The sequence below is a fragment of the Condylostylus longicornis genome, unplaced genomic scaffold (assembly GCF_029603195.1).
Source record: "Condylostylus longicornis isolate FDR11 unplaced genomic scaffold, ASM2960319v2 ptg000113l, whole genome shotgun sequence".
Lineage (NCBI taxonomy): Eukaryota > Metazoa > Arthropoda > Insecta > Diptera > Dolichopodidae > Condylostylus > Condylostylus longicornis.
Window position 1 is genome coordinate 189,026 of NW_026578081.1, and position 18,736 is coordinate 207,761.

The 18,736-nt window shown below is 26.8% G+C and overlaps 2 protein-coding genes across 2 annotated transcripts in view; one reads left to right on the forward strand and one right to left on the reverse strand.

The window, feature by feature from the left end:
* Positions 1-923, reverse strand: part of LOC129614587 (glutactin-like) — a gene marked incomplete at its 5' end in the record, with an annotated part of 31,589 nt that extends 30,666 nt beyond the window's left edge. Inside the window, 3 exons of the mRNA XM_055529290.1 lie at positions 64-381; positions 505-681; positions 753-923. Coding sequence (XP_055385265.1) covers positions 64-381; positions 505-681; positions 753-923 — 666 coding nt within the window. The remainder of the gene's footprint in view (positions 1-63; positions 382-504; positions 682-752) is intronic.
* Positions 924-4,314: 3,391 nt separating this feature from the next.
* Positions 4,315-7,361, forward strand: LOC129614588 (glutactin). Its single transcript, XM_055529291.1, has 5 exons — positions 4,315-4,324; positions 5,071-5,522; positions 5,607-6,300; positions 6,380-6,576; positions 6,645-7,361. Exons 1-5 carry the CDS (start codon positions 4,315-4,317, stop codon positions 7,359-7,361), a joined length of 2,070 nt encoding a protein of 689 aa, XP_055385266.1.
* The last annotated feature ends 11,375 nt before the right edge of the window (positions 7,362-18,736 follow it).

The following is an 18,736-nucleotide window of genomic DNA, read 5'->3' on the forward strand; positions in this document are numbered from 1 at the left end:
AATTAAATAAAAAATTTTTATTATTATTTTTATTATAAATAAGTTGAAAAATTGAAATATTACCACAGGTGTAAATGTTAATAAATTAGCTATTGCTGCACCTCCAACTTGTCCCATAATCGTAATTCTATCTGGATCACCTCCAAAATATGATATGAAATGTTTTACCCATTGTAATGCTAAAATAATATCAAGAACACCAACATTTCCTGGAATTTCATCAGTTTTTGTTGAAAGAAATCCAAATGGTCCTAAACGATATTGTGGAGTTACAACAACAATATCTTTTTCTAAAAGATATTCAGGTGCTCCTTCAAGATTTGTTCCTTCAAATAAATATTCACCATGTATATAGAAGAGCACTGGATATTTTCCTGTAATCTTTAAGAAAACAATTTCATTAATTAATAATAGTGCGATAACAGGTTAAGGTAGTGTTCATATGTAGCATCCTATATATATATATATATACAGATAAATGTGTTTATAAAAATATTGACTTACATTCGGACTTGCAATATTTAAACTTAAACAATCTTCCAAATCTAATTTTAAAATGCTTGTTAAATTTCGAGTGAAAAGTCTTGATTCTTCTAATTGTAGAAAATATACCGAAGGACATCCTATTCCATCTGATGTTGCATCTGCTGTTCCATTCCACGGTTTAATTGGTATTGGAGGCTGAAATTGTAGGTTTTGATATAATTTTATAATGATTTCTAAGTTTTGAATTTTAATTTTGGAAAAATTACTTTGAAACGGTTAACACCACTCGGTGATTCAGCATAGCTTATATCCAAAAATTTATAAAAATCTCTGAAAGTCCATGCTGTATGTGACATAAAACCTTTAATTAAACCTAAACCAGGTAATTCAACAATTGGTTGATCAGCTATTGTTAATGTTGAAATATTGATAGCAATAAATAAAAAATAAAATAATAAATTCATTATTCAAAAATTTTGCCTGAACTGTTCAAGTTAGAGTCTAAAGAATGACTGAATATTTTTTATTCAAAAAATGTTCTAAAAAAAAAAAATTGTTTTTACATACACACATACACATATGCTATGCATTTTTCCATAATTGATTCAGAAAATTTCTAAATATTAAATTTACATAATATGCATATTTATATACATACATACAAACAATCATATATACCTATGAAAATATTGCTTTGGATTTTGAATCTAAAATATAAATCTATAATTTTATTGATCTCGGATGTTCATTAAAAGTTTTAAGACAACATATAGAACAACAACAAACTCTAAAATGCCGGCTTCTTTCTAAATTCCTATAAAAAAAGACAACAAAAGTTAGAGGAAACTTTAATAGAATTTGTTTTTGTTCAGAACTCTTTTATAATAAAAACAAAATAATAAAATGCAAATTATTAATAATATTAATTAAGAAATTTGAATTAATCTAGACTACTATATTCGTACAAAAATATTCGTATACTTATATTTAGTTTATTAGATTTGTTATCGGATTTTTGTTATAATTTGTATAACATATAACATAATTAATTTTTAACTATAATAATACGATATTACTAAAGAGTTGAGCCTTATTTTATACAACAGCCTTAAATATAAAAAGACAATTGTTCGAATGTCATTGGTAGAAATTTTTGAAAATTGTTCATGAAAATCCTGCAATGGTTTTTTATGTTATGGCAGAAAAGTTGTTTTGTTATGGCGGGTAAATTCATAATAGGCAAAATTGTATAATTACATATCACATCAAGTATTTAAAAGATCCGCAGATTTTCGGGATTCTGTGAGGCCCTCTTTCATTTTGAGAATCTACCTTCTACTGAATGAATAAATGCGACTTTCTTCCTCTTGAGAACGGAGTAAAGACCGGCGATTTAGCCAATTTAATTATATTTTATTGAATTGCTCAAACCAAAATACTCCTAGTTATTTCTTTTTACTCTTAGTTAAATTTGGAAAAGAAATATTACCAGAATTAGTTTTGCTATTGATAGCTGGCAAATTTTAGTTCATGAATAATTCGAAATAAATATTTTCGAAAATTTGAACGTTTTACCTTAGCATTTTTGGAATTTATATATGGGGAATATTTTTTTTTTTTTTTTTGCTATTATAAAATTAATATGAAAATTAAAATATTAGAATAATTTTATAGCTATTTATATTAGAAATTTAAAGTTCAATGACACTATCATAATTCTTAAATTAAACCAAAATGTTTATACTAAAATAATTCAAATTGATGATTTTATTGATATTTCGGATAGCCATAAACAAAATATGCTAAAATTTGAGTAATTTGGAATGATTTCTGAAGGGGGGGCGGGGGGGGGGGGGGGGTAGAGGGAAGAATAATTCCAGAATTAGTAATTTGAGTTTATTTGAGAGGATGGAGGGGTTGTAACACCAATAGATTCTTGTACGTGGTCGAGATGCACTGTTACAACGATTTTACAAATCAACAAAGGTGATTTTTGTACATAAGCAAAACTGTTTATTTATTATATAGTTTACGATAACCAATATCGTAATTTTAACATATAAATACGGTTTGAATTACCGTAGTATTTTTTTTTAATTAAAAAAACTAACTAACTTTCGTATGCAACTTTCTTAATTTTTTTTCTATGTGCTAAGCACAGAAATGAAAATCACAGAATCCACATGCTTACTGATCATCTTGTCAACAACTGATCACTAATTAAGGCGAAAATTATTAATAATTTTTTACAAATAAAATAAAATTCAGAATATAAAAAAAAAATTAATCTTTTTTTATGCGTAATTTATTCAAATTTCACAATTTTTTAGGTAGTTTTCACAATTCATGAGGTTAATAAAAATAATTTGCACGAATTTATTATAAATAAATAAAAAAAAAGCGGCTTAAAAAAATAAAATGATTAATTAAAAAATTTCGCCGGCGCTCTCATATCCAAAATATTAAGCATTAATTAAGGCAAAAAAAAAATTTTGCTTTTATACTTTTGTGGTTGTCACAGGTAAAAAACTGATCTACTTTCGATTTCTTGTAAATTCTATGAAAGTATACACAAGTTTTTTAATGTCATTTAAATATGCCCTCAATTCTAATCCACATAAATTTTCTAATTCTTCAAAAAACCCAATTTTAGCAAAAATTATAGTTGTTTTGAAAAATTAAGGCATTCTTTACCATCTTCATTGTAAACATTAGCTGACATCGGAATTTTTAACAATATCGCTTTGGTACACAATTCAGCAATTGCTATTTATAAGATGGATGGTGTATTTACACAACAACGAAAATTCCTTCATACAACTGCAGAATGAGGTAGTCAAAGGAACAAGTCAAGGTGAAAAAAAATTAAAAAAAATTTTCCACTCGTACTGAACTCGAGCCAGTAGGCAGGCGCTCTACCATCTCACTTACAGAGATTATGTATTGATAATTAATACAGTGCTGCCGCAGGTCCAATCTCAGGAGTATTAACTCTTATAAGCTTTCGCTTTAGTTTAGTTTTAAACTGTGCTAAATTTTTTTAATATTTATATAAATAGATTAAATTTAAAAATGCCCTTTTAGCTTTACACAGTTACATATATAGATCATATTTCTAAGCTTCTGATACATAGGTTTTAGAATTTCATTAATCTAATATTTTTTGTTTTTTTTTTTTGTTCTTAATTTTTTCGGGAATCTCGTTACGTAGAATCAATAACTATAAGAAACTATGAGAAACAATAAAACTATATAGCTAAGCATTTAAGGTCATTGAAATGATGTTGACGCAAACTATTTGTTTTTTATTACTGATTTATTTTATAAATAGAATTTTAAGTTGAAATTAATTTAACTTCAAGTTTTTGAGTGTTTTACCTTCTTACATAGGTACATAGGTAGATTGAAGGCTTATAGTAAATAGTCGATTAAGCTAATCAGTCATGCAAATTAGTAATTTGCATCCACCAAGTATTCTAAATTTATGAATTGAAAATTATAAATTAAATTATGTAAATTTCTTATTAAACATTTACTTAATTAAATATTCCAGAAAATCAAAACTATGAAAATAAGGTATAAATATTTACAAATCATTTGTATTTCTGTTTGTTTTTCTTAAATTTATTAATTGAAATTTTTAATTTTTAAACTGTAAGTGTTGTATAATTCATACTTTACGTTTATAAATCAAAAAGACCAAAAAATTTCTGATTGTTAAGCAAAAATGAATAATAATAAATTTATAGTTGACAATAGTTCAAAATAGAGGTCGCAACTTGTATCGAATACAAATTTTGACGTGTGTTTTCGAATCTTATTTCTAAAATGACGAATGGTAAATGGGCACGGCACGCAATTAAAAAAAGTTGATTCCAGTATTTTAAATGCACAATAACGAAATCGTAGCGTGGCGCAAAATAGATTTTTCAAGTGTTCGGTGTTGTAACTAAAGAGCTTTTTTCATTGTTTTCTCGATGTTTTATTCAAATGTCAACAATAATAACAAATGGTACATTTTGGCTCGCGGCACAATTTCTACGTACTACAGCGGCAACGCAGAGTTATTAATAACTACATTCTGTATATCAGATAAAACGAGATAGGCACATCAGTATACAATGGCTTCTAATGAAATATTTACTAAACAACACTTTATATGGCAGTTCAGTTCAGGATTAAATTATATATAATAATATCCTATAGGTAGCAATAACTTTTTTTTATTCTAAGTAAAATATTTTGATTTTTAATGATTCTAGTATATTAATTGCCCGGGGAGAGTTGCAGACTACATTTTTTTTCTGTCGAAGCACGCAATAAAAGAAATGGTTAACATATTAATTTTTAATGAATTCTAAGCGAACTTTCTCAAAACATGTTTTAATTTATCACACATAACAAAAAAAACTTCTAGACATTTTTAAAATTAATTCATTTGTCCACTTCCAAAATATCCATAATGTATTAAGCAAATATATTCTTCACATTGGAAAAATTTATTTAATAAGACACCGGTGCTATCATTGATTCAGTTCGAACGGAATTATCATTCGGTTAAGATGAAAATTAAAATATTTATAGCTTTTATAGTTTTAGTTGTAATATGTTTAACGGTAGTAGAGGCACAAAAACAAGAAAATAGTAATAAAAGACCAACAAGAAAACAGTCGGGCAATAAAAGAGGACAACAGCAGTCAATTAAAGAAAAATTTAAGAAGAAAAATGAAAAATTTAAACGTTTTGTTATAACCGATATCCCAGGAGTTGGCAAAGTAAGAGGTAGAAGATCAATAACAGCATGGACACACAAACATATGTATGAATATTTTGATATAAAATATGGTGAAACAACAAGTGGAAAAAATCGTTTTAAAGCACCAAAAGCAGCTAAAGAATGGACTGGATTACGTTCTGCTGTAGCACCAAGACATGGTTGTCCGTCTCTAGCTGATATTGATTTAGTTGAGGAAGCAGAAATTCAAGAATCTGCAGATTACGAAGATTGTTTAACACTCACAATCAGTACAAAATCGGTATGTATAATTTAAATGTTTCTATAAAATTTCATGCATCACAACTCAATAATTCCTTTATATTACGAAATATTTTTGAAATAGCATAGTGCTAAGGCACCAGTCTTAGTTTATATTCATGGTAATTATTTATATGATGGAAATCCAATTGAAGCTAGTCCAGAATATTTACTTGAAAAAGATGTTGTATTAGTTTCGGTACGTTATCGTCTTGGACCTTTTGGTTTCCTATCAACAATGACTGAACATATTCCTGGAAATGCTGCTGTTAAAGATGTTATTTTAGCATTAGAATGGATACAGCAAAATATTTATGTATTTGGTGGTGATCCAGATAGTGTTACGCTTTTTGGTCAAGTTGGTGGTGCTTCCATGATCAATATATTGACAATGAGTCCAATTGTACCAGATGGTCTATTCCATAAAGTTATTTATCAATCTGGTTCAGCTTTAACACCGGCACTAACAACTGATGATCCACTTGAATTTGCAAAAGAAATTGGAAAACAAGCAAAATGCCCGAATGTTAACTCGGTTGCAAAATTAAATAAATGTTTAATGAAAATGAATGTTACTTCAATATTAGAAGCATTTAATAATCAAGGATCAAATGATACTGATTACGGTATAACGAAATTTGGAGGAACTCAATTTGTAATCGGTGGTCCAAGTGAAGTTCTGCCAGATTTTCCAGGAAAATTGATTCAAGAAAAAAAAATTAAATATTATCCAACAATGGGAGGTGTAGTTAAAAATCCTGGAACATTTATATTAAGAGGTAAGTGTTGCAATACTCATACAATGTATCTTCAAGCAAATTAATGAATTTAAATGATTTTTTCTTTGTATTTTCCTAGATTTATATGAGGCACATTTCAACTTTAGTGTGCCAGATGATAAACTGACTGGACCGCAATATCTTGATTATATTATTGATCAAACAAATGGTGAGGATCCTACAGGACAATGGAAAAAATTTGCTATGAAAGAATTCTTTACGAAAGAAGAACTTGACAATGGAACATTTGCAGTACTTCTTCCAGGAATAATAGATGTAAGTTTTAAAAGCTCTTAGTGTTTATGTTTAATCTTTTAAAAAAACATTTATGTATATTTTTTTAGATGTGCAGTACAATACCTTTTAAAAATCCAGTTCTTCTTGCTCTTCAAGCAAATGCTGAAAAAATGCCAGAAAATACATTCCTTTATACTTTTAATTATGAAGGTGAATATCATTCGTTCCAATCGAGTATTGATGATATTGATGATTTGCCATTCGATATGGGTGTTTCACTTACCGATGAAAATATATATTTATTCCGTTGGCCAAAATCTGCAAGCTTCTTAAGTAATAGAGATTCAAGAATTGCTAAGCTAATGGTAGAATTATGGACATCATTTGCTGCGAATGGTGTACCATCATCAAATCGTGCTCCAGAATGGCCACCAATGACAAAAGGCAGTGGACCGTATATAAAAATTGATCGTGTTTCAACAATCGGACAAAATTTCTTAGATGAATATTCTGCTGCTGTACGAGAAGAAAGAATGGGTTTAACTTTAATATCAGAAAATTATTTTGAAAGTCTTGCTGTTGAAAAGCAACATGAACAAGAAGAAGCGGCCTTAGCAGAAAAAGAACAAAAAGAAAAAGAAAATGATGCAAATAACGATAATGATGAAGATTATGGTGATGAAAAACCAAAACTTAATTTTAAAAATAAAAATGCAGACAATGATGACGGTGATTATAATGACGATGATAACGAATCAGAAAGAAGTTTATTAAAAAATGCTAAACAGAGAGAAAACATTGTAATTGCTGGCAGAAATGAATGATTGGAAAAATGTATTTATCAAAACTTTAATCTTTTAGAATGTTAAGCGGCATTTCGTAATTTTGCAAATATTTATATTCATTATTTAAAAAAAAATCATATTTAATTTAAATAATTAAAATAAAAAAATTAAAACAATTATTTTCGATTATTTATATAAAATTTTCATTATTATTGCAGTTGTGGGTTGGTGTTCTGTGATTTGGCTCGTTAAATTATTCTGTTAGAAAAAATTTTTGTTCTGCTTTTGTCGTAGAATTTTATGGATCGTGTAGTTGCTAGATGCATGTTTTACGGTTTGTGTATTTGCTAAGAAGAACAATTAGTTTGGTTTTTTACTTTGATAATTTTATACTTACAGGAATTATCGATAAGAAAAATGTCATCAAAAATAATATTTACTAAAATGCTTATATTTTGATAACATTCACGTTATTTTAATTTTTAAATATTTTAGATGTGAGATTATCGTTTTATCGTTAAACTTCATTAATCAAAAAATTCAACCAAATACCTATTAATTTGAAGCAAAGTAAAATTCACTTAAAAGTTTAGCTTAAGTAGAAATATTGAAAAATTTCATTAAAATAAATGAATTTCATTATTTAGTCTATAGATGATCATGTAGATAGTCGGTGGATAAAAGCAGATGATAAGTCAAACAAAATCAATAAAAAATTTTCGTTGTCTTTTGTTATTTTTACGTCTGAAAGGAAATAATAATGTAATAGACTTGCGAAAATTCATAGAGTCAAGAATCAAGCATTTTGTCCAATCCATATGTATGAATCAAAGCTCTATATAAAATTTTTTGAACTGGAAAATCGCACTGGAATTTTTTATGTTGCTAAGCTTCAGATACGATTTGCTCGATTCAAAAAATATGTCGGATGAATCAAAATTGCACTCAGCCGACGAATTGTCTTCAGAAATTCTTGTATTCTATAAATGCAATAAATGTGATAAATGTTAAAAAATTGTCATAATAAGCTTGACTACTCGAAGTTATCTCATACATTTTACTACTCACGTTTTCGAATTTGGAATCAATTTCAAAAATCCTGATCCTTTCCCGTAATAGTTGAAAATTGTATTGATAAAATTAAATTTTCAATGCAACTACACAAAATATTTAAAAGAGAAATCTCATTCCTAAAAATCCCGTCACATTATAACCAAAAATTAAAGCATAATTTTTCATATTTTCATGTTAACATAGAAAGAGAAAAAAAGAGAAATTTTATTTTTAATTACCTATACAAAATACAAGTACAAGAGTCAATCGCTCATATTAAAATTACGAATTTATACGAAGTACATTGCAACATTTAAATTTACAATAAAGAAGATGAAAAATTTTCATTTTATAACCGGTTATTCCTTTTTATTTTAATTCTTGGAAATTTTTCAATTTGAATATATCTGAAAATTTACTCTCTATCAATACTAGTTTCCATATGAAATCCAACATTCCAGAAAGTGATTAAATCTAATTAATTGCAATATAAAACATAAAAAAAAATAAAAATGAAAAATCAAATTGTAACGATAAAATACAAGATCAGCTATAAAAGATCGCCATTTTTTTTTCTCTTCTTCAAATTTTCTTTATTTTTTTTTTAGTTTTGCTTTCTGCTTTAGTTAAAACTTAAAAATATCGGCGAATATCCTATAAAAATAAAATAATGAATACCTTCATATTAACCTACAATATTATGTATGTAAGTATGTATGTATGTATGCAATGCGGATTGATAACAAGAATTCAAAAAGCAAATATCCAAAATAAATCCTTCTTTTATTCCACAGTTATTGCCTTGCTACTTACATTGGGTTTATAATGTAGTTTTTATTGCCTTGTTGCTGTTCTTGTTGTCGTTGTTCTTCTCAAATTCTTATTTTTGCTTTATTGTTGTTGTTGTTGTTGTTGTTGTCGTCGTCAAATTTATATTTTTTTAATTTTTTATCATATTTTTGCTCTTGCACTTTATCTCGTTACCTAAATTGATGTCTTAATGGATTCCATCCAAGTTAGTATTCAGATAATCAATGGAAATACAAACATACATATACATATAAAATTGTATGTAGTTAAGTTCTATAGAACCGAATTTCATATATGAATGTATACAGAAATTATATAACTTGCGCCGATTAATACCCCATTCCAAGTATCTTTGATAATGGAACTTTGGATAGGTTAGAACAATATAATGGTATTTCTTAGTAAAATGAAATTTTGAATGTACGAACCTGCAGAAGTATTATCTTTTCCAAAAGTTTGTAGAAACCATGAACAATCCTATACGCATGTAGGATCGAATTAAATTTTCTGAGTGTGATGAAACGAATTTTAAATTGCAGTTATACCCGTATGAATGAATGTTCGAAGGCTATTATAAATTTGTCAGTGAGGAATTTTGAGCAAAAATTCAAGTATAGCTGCCATACATATCAAAAAATAATATTTAGTTATACATCCGAAAGCTGCAGTAAAGCTTTCAGTACTCAAATTTTACAAAATGGAGATTTGTAACGAACACACTACTCCAAAAAAATGGTTATGATTCTTTAAATTCTTGTGATAGTTTCCATAAGACTTCAAAAATAAAATGGTATCTTAACTCCGAAAATACAAAATTCATAATATTCAAATTTGACAATGAAATTGCACAAACGGTTTTGACAATAGAGCTAGCATTTCGACGAAATACTAGATCTCTTGCCAAAAAACTCAAATATGAAAAATTGAGAAAATTTTAGAGAGTATACAAGAGGGTATACTTAATTTCACTAGCACTATTCCATTACTCTACAGAAATGTTACCAGAACTCTTGTCAATTATCATGAAGCTTTTAGAAAAAATTTGTAGTGGTATTACAGAGTTGATACTATCTACTATATTTTTCCTCGTTTTATTAAAAATTAAGACCATTTTGATGATTTGACGATTTTTATCATCGCCAATAAAAATTTATATGTGGGATATTAAGACATATTTGGCACTAGGATTTTCTTAATAAAGATTAAAATAAAATTTATTTTACCAAATTTGTTAGAATTACTAGTTCTATAACATATTTTCATCGAAATTTGGGCAGTTTTACTCAAAAATTCAAAGGGTCTCAAAAAAGTAAGCTCAGAAACCCATACGCAACTATCATATTCAAAAACCGTATCTTAGACAGAAAAAAAACAGTGAAACCCTTTCATGATCAACCCTCTGTATAATGAACAACTCCATTTAGCGAATTTGAGTATATACGAGTATATTTCAAAATTTTTGAAATCTTGGGTGTTCCTTACATAGAAATGTACTTTATTTAGAAATTCATCATTTAACTATGTCAAATTAGGAATCACCTTCATTAATTTTTGAAGAGATATACAAAGTTTTCTACATAGATATACATATATCTTCATATACGTATGCAATTATACTTTTAATAATAGGTGACTGTTGCTGCCAAGTGACTATATAAAATTCTATAAAATAAAATCTAAATATTAGATACGGTTTTTAAAATCCTTCACCAAATATTTTGGCATTAAATCAAAGCCCCTTTTTTGTTTTCATTCTTATTTTATATAGCATTTATAAATTGAATGATTTGGTAATTTGATTATAACATTAATAAGAATAATAATAAAGAAAAAAAAATTGTAAAAAGTCTGACCCAGCGGGTGCTTTTTTTCTTCTTTATATTTTGATTGAATTTTGATAATCATATATCCTTTATTGCCCATCGGAACGAAAACTAAACCGGTAATCTTTTATTTGTATAAGAGTAAATGAGTAATTTATGCAATTTTAGAAATGAATTTAAAAAACGTTTATAACATGTTAACTCATATAATATTTATATAGGTCTGTAGAAGGCATTTTAGTTTTTTTTACAGGCTTCTTGAACAAATTAACTAATAAATCTTACATTTTCCTTGCACACGAATTTGAGAATATTTTTGACTGTAATCAAATTGAATTGATTGTCCGTTGAAAAATGAGAAGAATTTTTTGATTACTTAAGTTATTATACAAGCACGGAGACTTATTTTAAGAAGCGAATCACTATTGTGATTGTATTAAATTCAATTTATAGGCTTATGTATTACCGAATTCGGTACATACTCAGGCTACCAATCTAATGCAAATTCTTTATAGGTATGAATAAATTTGATGTAGATATGAAAAAATCAGTTTCTCATCCGGAATCGAACTGATCAATTGAACTTCGATGAAATCTGCACGAAATGTTAATATTTATTATACAGCAAAACAATAGCAAACATAAAATTATGTTTAGTTTTTGGTATGACGAATATATGCCAAGAAAATTGCCAAATGTGATAATTTAATTTCTTTCAGGATGTTCAAGACTCAACAGTATTTCTGCAGTAGAATGATAGAAAGCCTCTGGACGAACAAAAAAAAAACCATCAGTATTTTGCTTTTTGACCCTTTTTCTGGAATTATGAGGCCTCAAAGTAAGAATTTCTAATAAATTAGACGGTTTTAAGAAATTTCAACTTCCCATAACTTTGGAAGAATGGCCAGCAAAATAGGTTTAAGTGTTTTTTGTTCGTTTGGAGATATTCCGACGCTCTTTGCATGAGTACTGTTGAATTTTGTTCATATAAATATGATATATTACATATAGCAAATTTGCCAAAAAAATCAGACGAATGGAAATATTAGGTGCCATGATTATGCAAGTTTGTTAAAAGAGTAAAGAATTTCATTGTGATAGCTTACTTTGTAAATATATTGTCAATATTTTAGAATGCTGCCATTGCGAATGAACTAGAACTTGTTACTATATGAATTCGCCGTACAATTAAGTGAATTCGCCATTTCTAGAGAATTCAACAAATTGACGAACTCACCATAGATATAATATAGGCTTCTTTATTATTTATATAAAGTTTATACGTGCATGTGTAAATATACCTATGTTAACATATCTATGTAAATGATCCTATGTAAATGTAAAATTAATTTAACTACAATTCCAGATTTCAATTCCGACTGATCTTCGTAATTCTGTGTGCATAGTAAAGCGATGTCTAATATCTTATAAATTTGTATAAATTTTTCTTGATAGTTTTTCATTTTATTTTAAAAATCATGTTGCCATATGAATTCTACATCTGGAAAACAAAATTATTTTTAAAATAACATTTTTGTTTCATTTCCTATACATAGTTAGTATGAAAATCAATTTTAATGTTGAAATCATAAAATATTATTCCTTGAGCTTCAGGTGTATAAATAAAAAATATGTTATCAATTTAAAAGAATTTCTCCTTACCGCGGTCTATATATGTGACGTATCTAAAATAAACAGTAGATTAATCAACAAAATAAATAAAAATTATTAAATAAAAAATCTGGAAAAAAACGATCAGATTTCTTTATAGCACATGAGCACATATTATGCAGTTTGTTTGTGGCGAAAGCAAAAAAATGGTCAGGATACACCGATATTTTTCTTTTTAAAATGTTTAAGCATCCCATTAACAAATCAGTGACTCAATTTAAATTCCTTTTGAGCTTTATTCCCGCTTTATTCTTTTGAATTCTCTTGAATTCTTTTGTATATTTAATTCTTTCATGTAATTTTTATATAAATTTTAATATTCGATGATTTCAATGAACTTGAAAAAACCAAAAAGAAAATCTGATCGCCGTCATTAAGAAATTATTCTTCTTTCTTATTCTAGATTTAAAAATTTAAAAAACCCGGCATGAAATTTGATATTAATGATCTTAAAGAATGCCTGCATACAAACATGTTATACAACATACATTGTACATGTATATATTCTATATACATATATACATGAATGAAGAAAATGTCATTTAAAGAAAAAAATTAATAAAATTTGCAACGATTACGGAAATTAGAAGAAAATGCAAATGGAAAATATTTAATTTTTTAAATTAAAATGATTATAAATGAAATTTATGATAATATAAAAAATTAAATTTATATAATTAATATGTAATTATGTATGTACGTACATTTGTGAAGATTTTAATAGAGAACACTTTGTATAGTTTAATTGCACTTGTACACATTGATGACGGGAGTACTTATTTTTTTAATACATATAGACACTTATATATATTTCATTATTCACTTTTATTTATTATTATATTTAATTAATCAAATTAAATGTAATGTAAAATCAATTGAATAATTAGAAAACTATATTAAAAATATGTACATACAGCAAAATTCATTAGTAAGTGCTAAACTACAACACAATACTTCAAAAATTAATGAAATGTCAAATCATTACAATTACGGAAAATTTTAAGGAATGTTGAGTTCATATATTTGTAGTTCTAATGCAGAACTACAGCCGCAGCCGGTTTCAGTTTGTAGTTCTGTGAATGCACTGCAAAAAAATTTCGGGAAAATAGTTAGTTACTTAATAGTTAGTTAATAATTAATACAACTATTTTTCTGTTTTTATTTTAATAATGGCTTACTTGTTTTATCGTTGGCACTGTAGTTCTAAGTACATTATTATATAGAAAACCTAAGATGGTATATAGGTTGCAAAAATGAATTTTAAAAATCAATTAATTTCCTCGTTGGTCATTTCTTTATCCAGATATTTAAAAAGCCTTCCACAAAGTTGTTTCCGGTTACTTAACCCAGAAGCTTAATACAGGAGCTTTAAAATGTTAAAACTCTTTTAAGGTCCGGAAGATTGTGTAAATTATTTTAATTTTGTAGGCTACTATTTATATCCGTACGAACGCATGTTCTTCTAAATTTGCCTAACCGTTTATAACGCTAAGAAATAATGGTTTGAGATATAGACTCAAGTGTATGTTTTTGATCAGCGTCGAATTCTGAGTCGATTTAGATTGTCTGTCCGTCTGTTTGTCCGCCTGTTCTTCCGTCCCCACGATAACTCAAAAACTAATTGAGCTAAGTTCACAACATTTTCACAAATGATTTTTTATAGTAAGTGCCAGAACCATATTTAAATTGGATATAATCGTGGTACTGGTTCGGATAACTGCCTTACAATTTCAACATTTATTTGGCTATATCTAAGAAACTATAAAAGGTTGGATATTGAAATTTCGCACAAACAAATATATTAGTAAAGACAATGTATTTTGTAAAATTCGTTGAAATTGCTTGGCTCCTTCTGGTAGCTGCCATACAAATTCAATAGTAGTTTGCTACACACAGTATTTTGAAAAACACAGTGCTGAAATTCTGCATAAATTAATATGGTAATACGGCAACATAAAGTCTGTCCCAGCTATGACATATTTATTCGCACATAGGATAACAAATTCGTACGGGTATGACAGATTTGATTTTGTCAACCTTATTCTTTTCTCGTTTTCTTATTAATCTTAAATCAAATTAAAAAAAATTATTGAAATACAAAAATATTTTCCTTTCCTAAAACCATTTACTTGATCAGCATAATCGATAAATTTTGCGGCTGAACTGTTCATTCAAATTATATGTACGTTCCACCCAAATTTCATGGTGTATTCTATATTAATAAGACACATATTAATTATGTATATATATGCACAAAATACATAATATGCAGGTATTTACATAAAACATAATTTAAGCATTCAATTAAAGCAAATTAATTAAGAATTCTAAGTTCTAATCTTAAAATAAGTACAATTCCCTTGAAATCATTTCGAATTAATTAAGATATGACAATAAAAATGTGCATTCACTTTTTTTCATTTTAATAAAAAATTTAACAGGTGAAGATTACAAATATACTTAATATGTACATATGCACATATTGGCAATGATGAAGAATGAATTTCATTTAAAAGAGCACTTTAGGTCCTCTTTTAATAGGTAATTTACAAAAACAAAAATGATTTATAATCAAAATCTCAATTCCATGTAGATATGCTAAAATATTTTTACTTTATTTTTTTTTTTACAACAAACTTCAACAAATGCAACATTTGAATCGTTTCAATTAAGAACAAAAACAAGAAGAAAACTAACAAAAAAAAAAGCTGCCCATTTGTTAAATATTTTTTTGTTGCTGCTGCTGTTGTTGCCTCTTTGTTTCGAAAATAAAAATACAAAAGGAAAAAAAAACATTCCTTCATCCACTTTTTTTTTTATCTTGTTTTTACCATGAAATTGCATCTTAAAAGATCAAATCATCAGATCTTAAGCGACCACACGTATTGACAAGCTCTAAAGGAAGGCAGGCTAGTAGGACTTTAAATTGAGCTCATGTTGCAAAGTAAACAATAAAATCAGTTTATGAAAACAAAACAACAAGAGAAAACAAAAAATGGCAACTTTATAAAAAAAAAACAAAAAAAAAACACACACAAAATTCTTGTCTCTGAAGAGAAAAACAAAAAGACGAAATTTCAAAAACATAATCTCAAAAAAACAAACATTTTTTTTTCTTATGTTTTTTTTATTTTTTTGATCTTTTACATGTTTTTCTCTCTCTCATGCACCACCAGTACATTTTGTGAAATTTAAAGAAAGGAAACCCATCAAAGCTCTTAAAAACCTTAAATCAAAGCAATCAGACATAATAGTTTGCTAATTTAGTGCAATATTTTTTAGTAAGAAAAGAAAATACAACTGTATAACAACCATTATTATAAAAATGAAACCAATTTCAATGATCAGGACAGTAATTTGATCGTAGTCTGGACAAAAATTTAACATACTTATTTATTGTATAATTGTGTTTTTTTTCTTTTCCAATATTAATACCATGAAACAGGGTCGGTGTTGTAAAATTTGTGAATAAGAAATAAAAGTCCCATAAATGGCATGAGAATTAGAATGATAATGACAATCTCCTTAAATTTTCACATAATTTAATTAAGTCTACGTATAGTGAAAAATATAAAATAAAAAATTATATATAGCCAGTCAAATAATAATTTGATTGCTTTGACAGTTTCGTGAATCGATTATCTCTTAAAGTGATTATTAAACTCCAAGCTAATTAACAAGAAAATACGATTTAAAGCCGTTAGATTACCTTTTCAGGGCTCATTTTCTTTATACAGCTGGTAAGTCGTAGAATATGTAGTTTGTAAACATAGAATAAATGATTTATTTTATTAGAACGATATTTCTTTTTGCTTTTTCCGAATTATTGACTCTAAAAATTTATAAACAAATTATTTCTGCCGCTTTCCACAAATTTATTCTGCTGAAATACCCTTATAAGCTTTATGACTATTTTCTTTATGACTATCTTCTTATTAAAAAGCCCGATATATAAATCGATTAATATCTAAAGAGGTATAACCTAAATAATTATCTAATACAATTACAATTACAGTACAGTTTTAAGTTTTGTGTTATTCTCCTAGATGTATGCAATAAGAGGATAAATTGCTTTCTAATTAAATTTTTATTAACATTTATTAGTCAAAACAAGCTGTTTTTATACTTACGAATTATTTTATTGTAGGAAGTACAAATAAATGCAGTAACTCAACTCTAAAAACTCACATTAACAAATTTTTTATTGCGATATTACCCGCCACGACACTGATTATCGTTTTAACATAAATTATTTCATTAAAAAATCATTCTAGTTCTTTTTGTTTCTCTTTTCTAAAATACTAAAAATTATTGCCGTTTTTTCAGTTTCTCTCCATTCTATTTTCCTTTTTATTTTCTACTGCCTTTTTATTAAATAAAAAAAAGAAAAGAAAAATTATGCACACGCAAACCTCACCCCTTTGTTAAACCAACAGAATGGTTCCTTGTCACTTAATCTAAATGTACTTGGATAGCAAACCATATGTACATAAATCTATACATACATATGTATATATATAGACATTGCCCTATGCATGTCACACATAAAATGTAGGTATGTACACACAAAAATTATTGTTTTAAACTTTGCATAATATACGTAAGTACACATGTACGTACCTTTTTTACATACAACCTTATACAAAAATATAGGAAAATATATATTTATAGACGACATGGTTATCATCGTCTCGTACAATCTTCCTCTTTATACCTACAAACATACATGAAATCTGTATATATACTATATTGTATTGTAGTAAAGTGAACCCTAAAAGAATTTTTTTGCTTAACTCATGAGCAAAAGTTATATAGAAGACTAAATTGAAAAAAAGAAAAACAGAAATGAAAATAAAATAAACAACTTTGCGCAATAGCGCCGCTTAAAACAAATACGAAAGAAAAAAAAAGCAGTCTGTAAAAGCAAAGGTAAATGGAAATTTTTCGTGCTGAAAAAAATCCGGTGTTGTGGTCTGAAAATTTGTTTTTGATTGAAATATTTTCCAAAATTCTAGGGTACCACCTGTATTAATAAATACATCGAAATTTTCCATTCGATTTTTGCATCGACTTTAATGCCATCACACTAAATAGAAGATATTATAAAATAATTATTTTACAAGTAAATTTGTCAAATAATTCGGCAGTTATTAACTGTAGTCGTGATGGGTTTTGATAGAAAATTTTCGAATTAATTCTTGCTCTTGATAGTCTTGCAAGCTATCACCAAAATTTTAATTATGGTTTGAAGAATCTTGTTCTCATTACATCTTTGAGCAAAAGTCTTTAAAATTTACAATCAAATTAGAATTCTTGCAATTTTAAAATTAAAAACCCGTGTTTATTATTAAATTTTCGCCTTTCCGATTTTACCTTAAAATCGAAAATAACTAAAATTTAAAATAATAACTAAACTTTAAAATAATTTTAAATAGTTATTTTGTAAAGTGTTTAACAAATTGCTTTATTATTCAATTTTTTATCAATTAAAAATACTTTCAAATGTAAGGCTAGTACATTTTCGTTTCAGTGCTTTCAAGTTTTTGAAGAGTACAAAAAATTTATTTATTTTTCGTTTAAATAATTATATGAAGAAAAATACCGACAACGACAATATCAAAACACAAATATGTAGACTTATTGGGTATCATATTATAATAAAATATGTATACACTTGTAATTTAATATGTATATACGTAGATATACGCATATCATATGCACTAACTAAACTATACCCTTCTCAATCTAAAAATGCAATATAAAACTGTTCTCATAATAAGTTCTCTTTTCGTTCTCAATTCTTATCAATAAAAATAGTGTTATAAAGTAAGTGTGAATTGAAAATGTAGTAAAGAATTTTTTAATAAATAAAATATATTTTAAGCATTTATTCATACAATGTACATATTAAGTGCAAATTAAAATATAAATATGTCATACAAAAAATTTAATGAAATATTTACATAATCTAATATCCAATATCCTTATCACTGATCTCATTAAAATGGTCATTCAAAGCTGATTTTAATAAAAAAAAAGTAATTTTTTAATAACGTA

Excerpts from the sequence above, each read along its gene's own strand:
- LOC129614588 (XM_055529291.1), top strand. Across the intron at positions 5,523-5,606 it reads TCACAATCAGTACAAAATCG|CATAGTGCTAAGGCACCAGT; the intron begins GTATGTATAATT and ends TTTTTGAAATAG. Across the intron at positions 6,577-6,644 it reads TTCTTCCAGGAATAATAGAT|ATGTGCAGTACAATACCTTT; the intron begins GTAAGTTTTAAA and ends ATATTTTTTTAG.